Source organism: Esox lucius, chromosome 21, assembly GCF_011004845.1.
Source record: "Esox lucius isolate fEsoLuc1 chromosome 21, fEsoLuc1.pri, whole genome shotgun sequence".
Taxonomy (NCBI): domain Eukaryota; kingdom Metazoa; phylum Chordata; class Actinopteri; order Esociformes; family Esocidae; genus Esox; species Esox lucius.
In genome coordinates this window covers 32,367,021-32,376,137 of record NC_047589.1, presented here as the reverse complement: position 1 = coordinate 32,376,137, position 9,117 = coordinate 32,367,021, and the positions used below count along the sequence as shown (strand labels likewise).

The 9,117-nt window shown below is 43.8% G+C and overlaps 1 protein-coding gene across 6 annotated transcripts in view; it reads left to right on the top strand.

The window, feature by feature from the left end:
* Positions 1-630: 630 nt before the first annotated feature.
* The window catches only part of phex (phosphate regulating endopeptidase homolog, X-linked), a 49,584-nt gene continuing 41,097 nt past the window's right edge, over positions 631-9,117 (top strand). For 2 of the 6 annotated variants that reach the window (XM_029116383.2, XM_029116382.2), the window contains exon 1: positions 1,005-1,457. In XM_029116383.2, coding sequence (XP_028972216.1) covers positions 1,316-1,457 — 142 coding nt within the window. In that variant the 5' untranslated portion in view covers positions 1,005-1,315. Of the gene's footprint in view, positions 727-1,000; positions 1,458-9,117 lie in introns of those variants that run through there. The other 4 variants (XM_029116385.2, XM_029116386.2, XM_034289458.1 and 1 more) reach the window with 4 other exon arrangements.

Sequence of the window (9,117 nt, the reverse complement as noted above, 5' to 3'; positions counted from 1 at the left end):
GCTTGTGTGCTTTATGTTCCAAAGATTCAAATAACTAATAATCATAGACCAGCATGTTCCCTAAACTCAAACAGTTGGTTTACTACAGACATTTACATGTTCCCTAAAATCAAACAGTTGGGTTACTACAGACATTTACATGTTCCCTAAAATCAAACGGCTGGGTTACTACAGACATTTACATGTTCCCTAAAATCAAACAGTTGGGTTACTACAGACATTTACATGTTCCCTAAAGTCAAACGGCTGGGTTAATACAGACATTAACATGTTCCCTAAAATCAAACAGTTGGGTTACTACACACATTTACATGTTCCCTAAAATCAAACAGTTGGGTTACTACACACATTTACATGTTCCCTAAAATCAAACGGCTGGGTTACTACAGACATTAACATGTTCCCTAAAATCAAACAGTTGGGTTACCACAGACATTTACATGTTCCCTAAAATCAAACAGTTGGGTTACTACAGACATTTACATGTTCCCTAAAATCAAACAGTTGGGTTACTACAGACATTTACATGTTCCCTAAAATCAAACAGTTGGGTTACTACAGACATTTACATGTTCCCTAAAGTCAAACGGCTGGGTTACTACAGACATTTGGTGTGTAACCTCTTTTTTTCTGGAATATTCTACAGGTCAATAATACAGGTGTGAATCTGCCCATGAATGCCTTTCACACCTGCATAACAGTCAGACGACCACATAACACAGTGAGGTAATTATAAGAAGACATAATAACATCACACCTTTTAGCAGGTGAAACAGTCGACTTGAGGGAATCCTACCATGATTTCTGGAGACAGACGAGTTGAAAGAATCTTACAGTGATTTTTGGAGACTGTCGACTTGAGGGAACCCTACTGCAATTTTTGGATTTAAATTAAGTATTTAAAGTGTGTGTTAATGTGTGAATACAGTTAGTAGCTGTCTCTGGTTAGTAGCTGTCTCTGGTTAGTAGCTGTCTCTGGTTAGTAGCTGTCTCTGGTTAGTAGCTGTCTCTGGTTAGTAGCTGTCTCTCGTTAGTAGCTGTCTCTGGTTAGTAGCTGCCTCTGAGGGTATAATAGAGGGAATGAAAGAGAAGGAAATGATAGACAGGAATAAAGAGGGGGAAGGGAGATATTTTGAAACTGACAGAAGTAGGTTGACCAACAGTCAGTTTTACAGTTTGGAGAGAGAGGGAGAGAAATGAGAGAGGAGAAAAATAAAAAGTGACTGCGAGAGAGATCCAGAGACACTTGGGTAATTACACAGAGAGGAATAAGAGGGGCTTGAACGTGAAGTAGTGAAATCGGGTCTGTGTGTATATGTGTGAGTGTTTCGATATGGAGTTGGAGCCTGTTAGCCTGTGTGTGTCTAAGCCAGAACAAGGGAAGAGTCGTCTTCTGAAGGCTGCGTTGGGTGTGTGTGTGTGTTTGGGCATCGTTCTTCTGCTTGCTCTCATAGTAGGTGAGTACACAGTGAAGTAATGTGCTCTTGTTGAGATTATGTATTAATACACATGTGTTGAGTTCATATAGTAATATGCTCGTGTTGAGATAATAAAGTAATATGCTTGTTTGAGATAATAAAGTCATATGCTAGTGTGATACTCTTACAGGCTTGTTTGTAAAATGTGTTTAGTGACTTTTGGAGTTTAGAGTTTGCCACTATTTTAAGGACAGATAGAGTTGCATACTCTCTTACACTCAAACACGCACTTAACCAAACACACCTAACCAAACACACACAAAACACAAAAAAAATAAAACATACACTGAAACAAATACACTTTGCAACAAGATCTCAAATCGTCATGGTATTATTCAACAAGTGACCATAAGGAGATTAACAACTACGGGGGATGAAAAAGCCAATGCCTACATCAGTGGTTATTGAACTGGTTACATTTTCTATAGCAGTTGTTAAATGTTTTTAAATGTGTAAGTGAAATGAAGGATGAGAGAAACCCTAACTTACTCCTGTCCTATCAATTTGCTGAATTAATTATATTTCCCTTAATTATAATTGTAAAGTGGCTAAATAACCTAGATGTTGTTTTCATGTAAATGAGCAGGACCCCTGTGCCAGGATGGTTAGGTTTATGGCTATGTATACAAGGATGATTAGGTTTATAGTTATGTATTTAAGGATGAATAGGTTTATAGTTATGTATTCAAGGATGATTAGGTTTATAGTTATGTATACAAGGATGATTAGGTGTATAGTTATGTATACAAGGATGATTAGGTGTATAGTTATGTATTTAAGGATGATTAGGTTTATAGTTATGTATATAAGGATGATTAGGTGTATAGTTATGTATGCAAGGATGATTAGGTGTATAGTTATTTATTTAAGGATGATTAGGTTTATAGTTATGTATTTAAGGATGATTAGGTTTATAGTTATAAATGTATGTATTCAGGAATAGTTATGTTTATGGTTGGGGATTTAAGGATGGTTAGGTTTATGGTTATATGTTTGCTAAATAAAGATTCAGTCTTCCTCTAGGCTGAAGTAGTATCCCTTTAGTTTGAGGGGCTTCCTATAATCTAAAGTGGTTTTATTTTTGTCAGAGATGGTCTTCCTTTATTCAGATATAATGCTATTACTACATTATATCTATGGATGTCTGAGGTGGTTGCTTCCAGAGAACTATGGTTGAGGTCTGAGATGGTTGTGGGTTTGTCAAACCGGTGGCTTGGACAGTTTGGGGAGGGCACACAGTTGTAACAACAGCCTATTGTTTCATTGTTGCTTATAGTTGCTGTCTTTAGTTGTCTAGTTGAATATTGTAATTCATTAAAGAAATAATCTGACTGGTTAATAATTAGGGGTTATGATACAGGATTTAGTTTAGGGTTAGGGCTAAGGTTATGGTATAAAATAACAATTATGTTTAGGCATTTATTCTGACTGGTAAAGTTAAGGGTTATGGGTTAGGATATAATTTGGTTACAGTAAGGTAATCACTCTGTGTGTATCTGTGTGTGTGTCTGAGTGTCTGTGTTTGTGTCTGTGTGCAGGCATTTAGGGTGGAAGGTGTCACTATTGTTTTCTTGTTATTGTGGCCAACATTTCAATGGTAAAATGTTTGTTAAATTCTATATGTTTCTGTAGATGTAGTATATTGTAGACACACATACCCCCAAATACACACACACTCTTGTCTCTGGTCATGCATGTGAATTTACAACAGAATGTCAAGTGGTTTATCTGATTTACTCTGGTTCAAGCTGTGTGTGTGTATGTGTGTGTGCGTATTCTGGCATATGTGTGATGATATTGGGTTTCATTCTGTATGATACTGGCTGTGTGTGTGTGTGATGGTATGGGGTTTCATTCTGTATGATACTGGCTGTGTGTGTGTGTGATGGTATGGGGTTTCATGCTGTATGATACTAGCTGTGTGTGTGTGTGATGGTATGGGATTTCATGCTGTATGATACTGGCTGTGTGTATTTATGTTAATGGCTGTGGGGGTGGGGATGTTTTTTTTTAGACAGATTGAGGGACACCATATGAGGTTACGGTTAGTGTGGCCGGAAGAGAGGAGGATGGAAGACAGAGAGAGAGAGAAAAGAGGGAAGGCAGGGGGCTAGGAATGAGTAGGGGACAGAGAGGGGGGGTTGGGAGTAGGGGAGACAGAGGGAGGGGAGGTTGAGAGTAGGGGAGACAGAGAGAAAGAGGGAGAGATTAGGTTGGTAGGGGGACAGAGGGGGTTGGAGGGGGACAAGTACTCCGACAGAACAAGTATTTCAACATATATGACGAATTTGAAGGATATAGTTTAATAAGGATTATAAAATATCTTTCTCCATGTACGGAAAATTTTAAAGTAAATATTTCCATTTCACCCTAATCCTAATCCTAATCCTCACTTAACCCTCACTTATCCCTAACCCTAATCCTCACTTAGCCCTCACTTAACCCTATCCCTCACCTAACCCTAATCCTAATCCTCACTTAACCCTCACTTATCCCTAACCCTAATCCTCACTTAGCCCTCACTTAACCCTAACCCTCACCTAACCCCAATCCTCACTTAACCCTCACTTAACCCTAACCCTCACCTAACCCTAATCCTCACTAAACCTCGCCAAGAACTGTGTGTCAGGAACTTCACAAAATGTATTCCAAAATGACAAAGGTAATGCTGGTGCACAAATGTTTTGGTATAGAGTGGGTGCTAGAATAAGAGATGTTTTTCACAGGTAATATACCTGTTCCATGTATTCCACCCTTTTCTCTTGCTTTCATTTTGATAAAAGGTGCTATTCTTGTATGATTTTACAGACCTCTGGTGTCTCTTGGGTATTTTAATGCCATCTGATTTTTAAATCATATTAGCCTGGTTGCTAACTCTTTCTGTAGATGCTAATGGCTGACATGTACACAGCTACCTCCTGGAAATGGTTCCACTCCCTCCCTCCCTCTTCACTTCGAGTGTCAGGTAATGGCTGACATGTACTCAGCTACCTCCTGGAGAGTGTTCTTGATGTCTCATGATCCGCGTTTCCACCGAAAATACCCGGAATTTTGAGTCCCAGGAATTGCTATTCAAGGAACTAAAGGGTTCTCTCAGCCCATTGTTGTGTGCCTTTCCACCGTGGTCTAAAGACCCGCGAAGATTAGGCTAATTAGTTGGCTGACGTTTGCACCATACCCTATAAAAAAACAACAAACAGACATCTTTATTATTTATGCGAAACTACAAAACCACTGCAACCAGGGAGGAGATTCAAGTTGTGTTGATCAAGATTTATTGGTTTGCAAATGTGATCATTGTGTTAATGGTGGAAGAGATGAGCAGTAGTAGCAAAGCGGATTCAAAATCCCAGAAATGCTAGTTGAGCAAATAACTCGTAAAATCCATTCACTTCATCGCGCACAGAAAAGGAGAATGGTAAGATTTCTTTTAGTAGGCCTATATACATTTATGTAAATCAAAATTGGGAATACGGGGGCCTAGACAACCCGATCCCTGGACACGGAAACTAGCTCTAGGGACATGGAACGTCACCTCGCTGGCGGGGAAGAGCCTGAGATCGTGCGTGAGGTTGAGAGGTTCCGACTAGAGGTAGTCGGGATCACATCTACGCACGGCTTGGGCTCTGGAACCACACTCCTTGAGAGAGGATGGACTCTTCACCACTCTGGAGTTGCCCATGGTGAGAGGTGGCGGGCTGGTGTGGGTTTGCTTATAGCTCCCCAACTCTGCCGCCAGGTGGAGTTTACCCCGGTGAATGAGAGGGTCGTTTCCCTGCGCCTGCGGGTCAGGGATAGGGGTCTCACTGTTGTTTGTGCCTACGGGCCGAACGGCAGTGCAGGGTACCCAACCTTCTTGGAGTCTCTGGGAGGGGTGCTGGAAAGTGCTCCGACTGGGGACTCGTCTACTGGGGGACACCTACGTGGGCAACGACAGTGACACCTGGAGGGGCGTGATTGGGAGGAACGGCCCCCCTGATCTGAACCCGAGCAGTGCTCAGTTATTGGACTTCTGTGCTAGTCACAGTTTGTCCATAACGAAACACCATGTTCAAGCATACTGTAAGGGTCTGCTGGGAACGTCTGGCCGAGTCTCCTGTCAGAGAGATCTTTAAGTCCCACCTCCGGCAGAGCTTCGACTGGATTCCGAGAGAGGTTGGAGATATTGAGTCCGAGTGGACCATGTTCTCCACCGCCATTGTCGAAGCAGCCGCTCGGAGCTGTGGCCATAAGGTCTCCGGTGCCTGTCGAGGCGGCAATCCCCGAACCCAGTGGTGGACACCGGAAGTAAGGGATGCCGTCAAGCTGAAGAAGGAGTCCTATCAGGCCTGGTTGGCTTGTGGGACTCCTGAGGCAGCTGACGGGTACCGACAGGCCTAGCGGACTGCAGCCCGGGTGGTTGTGGATGCAAAAACTCGTACATGGGAGGAGTTCGGTGAGGCCATGGAGAAGGACTATCGGCTGGCCTCGAAGAGATTCTGGCAAACCATCCGCCCTGAGTACCTCAAGTCTCTGGATGTTGTGGGGCTGTCTTGGTTGACACGCCTGTGCAACATCGCGTGGCGGTTGGGGACAGTGCCTCTGGGATGGCAGACCGGGGTGGTGGTCCCTCTTTTTAAGAAGGGGGACCGGAGGGTGTGTTCGAACTATAGGGGGATCACACTTCTCAGCCTCCCCGGGAAAGTCTATGCCAGGGTTCTGGAGAGGAGAATACGGCCGATAGTAGAACCTCGGATTCAGGAGGAACTGTGTGGTTTTCGTCTGGGCCGTGGAACACTGGACCAGCTCTATACCCTCTATGGGGTGTTGGAGGGTTCATGGGAGTTTGCCCAACCAATCCACATGTGTTTTGTGGATTTGGAGAAGGCATTCGACTGTGTCCCTCGCGGCATCCTGTGGAGAGTGCTTCAGGAATATGGGGTCCTGGGTCCTTTGCTAAGGGCTGTCAGGTCCCTGTATGACCGAAGCAGAAGCTTGGTCCGCATTGTCGGCAGTAAGTCAGACTTGTTCCCAGTGCATGTTGGACTCCGGCAGGGCTGCCCTTTGTCGCCAGTTCTGTTCATAATTTTTATGGACAGAATTTCTAGGCGCAGCCAGGGGCCGGAGGGTGTCAAGTTTGGGGACCACACGATTTCGTCTCTGCTTTTTGCGGATGATGTTGTCATGTTGGCCCCTTCAAGCCAGGACCTTCAGCATGCACTGGGACGGTTTGCAGCCGAGTGTGAAGCGGTGGGGATGAGAATCAGTACCTCCAAATCCGAGGCCATGGTCCTCAGTCGGAAAAGGGTGGCTTGCCCACTTCAGGTTGGTGGAGAGTACCTGCCTCAAGTGGAGGAGTTTAAGTATCTAGGGGTCTTGTTCACAAGTGAGGGAAGGATGGAACGGGAGATTGACAGATGGATCGGTGCAGCTTCTGCAGTAATGCGGTCGATGTATTGGTCTTAGGGTGAGAAGCTCGGTCACCCGGGAGGAGCTCAGAGTAGAGCCGCTGCTTCTCCACATCGAGAGGGGTCAGCTGAGGTGGCTTGGGCATCTGTTTCGGATGCCTCTGGAACGCCTTCCTGGGTACGCAAACGGTGGGAAACCGTGGTTTCAACTTTCACAAGGTCTAATGGATAAAGAATTTTAGGACACATTTCTGTACCTGTGCCATCGATTGCAACCATAACTGGGGTGACATGATATCGCCGTTGTGTACCCATTCACAAAAGGATCACCATTGCACTATGGAAACCTGCAACGAACTCCGTACAGGAGCATTTCTCATTTGGAGTCGGCATTACTACGGTGTCACTGTACAAAATGTTTGCAGACGTTGAGATTTAATAAATATTTCAGCAGTGAGCAAGACAGTGTGTGGAAGTTCCTCTGTTTTCAGATTTACAAAAACAGCCACTATACACACGTATTTGATTCAACAACTATTTAATCTGCAAAAATGTAGGTGCAAAAGAGTACTGTAAACCAGCAGCAATCTGGGTAGTATTATTGAACATTTAGATATGGCAGTAACATAAGTTAACTAGCAGCAATTGGTAGTATTATTGAATATTATAGACATGAGTGAAATATGCTTATGAATGGTGGCATAGCACACTTCAACTATGTAGTGAGAATTATGAAAATATAGCAAGAACATAAAGCAGTAATATACATAACAATGTACATGGATAATACACATAGCACAGTTTCTTCCGCCGGAGACTCGAGGAATGCCAACTCTCGCCTCCTCATCTCTCTCTACACGGCTCTCCTCAGCCTGACTCTATCCTCGGACAGGAGCAGCAGGACCAGTATATGCAGCTCTCCTTAGCCTGACTCTTTCCTCAGTATAGCAGCTGCATATACTGGTCCTGCTGCTTCTGTCCTCTGGTTAGCATCGTCCATGTCCCTCAGTAAGTCAAGGAAGTCTCTTTTCCTTTTTCCTAAGAAGAAAAATAAACACAAACACACCACAATTAATTAATAATACACAAGCACATACGGCATAGTCAACAGCAGTTTGGAAAATATCTTGTACCGACTAATCATTTGATCAGATACATACAAATGTTAACTATCATGTCATTAATTATCATTTTAGAAATTCCAGTGGAAATATTACTATTTTTAGCTAGTTGGTTAGCGACGTGGCTAAAATATAAGACCCCTATTATCAGCCACCTTACTATTTTGTTCAATAACGTTTCATTTCCTCTTTATTTGTGTTACAATTGCCTGATCAAGGTTTCAATTACATATTTACTAGAAAGTTTTAGTTATGTTTCATGCCTTCTGGTGAAGAAGAGAAAAAACAGCCTACGTGATAATCTTTGGTCTTCTGTACATTTAAGCCGTGTTTCCACCGCAGGAACTGCTGTTGTAAAAAGGGCTTTATAAATAAATTTGAACTATATCCAGGAACTACGAACCTTTCCAGGACTCGCTGCATTAAACCAGGAACTGCATTTTACCCCCGAAACAGTCCCTGCTCGGGAGGTAGGACTCTCCCAGAGTACCGGAACTTTTGGGGTGGGGCTTGCAATGCTGAACATTTCTGATTGGTCCAGTAGTAGTACAGTTTACTTGCAGAAGTCCTCAGCTGAGTACATTTACAGGCGTTATTAAATTCAATATTTTGCTTACAAAAAAAATAAATGAACATATCATGGATAGGAAATCGAGTGACAGATGGACCAACGACGAAGTCCAGGCCTTATTGAGTGTTTATGCTGATGACCAAGCGAGAATTCAAAACAGTAATTCGTAATGATAAGGTGTACACGAAAATATCCTACAAGTTAGCTGAACATTATTCACACCGGGAGAAGCTTCCATCCATCCATCTTCTTCCGCTTATCCGGGGCCAGGTCACGGGGGCAGCAGTCTAAACAGGGATGCCCAGACTTCCCTCTCCCCAGACACTTCCTCTAGCTCTTCCGGGGGGACACAGAGGCGTTCCCAGGCCAGCCGGGAGACATAGTCCCTCCAGCGTGTCCTAGGTCTTCCCCGGGGTCTCCTCCCGGTGGGACGGGACCTGAACACCTTCCCAGGAAGGCGTTCCGGAGGCATCCGAAACAGATGCCCAAGCCACCTCAGCTGACCCCTCTCGATGTGGAGGAGCAGCGGCTCTACTCTGAGCTCCTCCCGGGTGACCGAG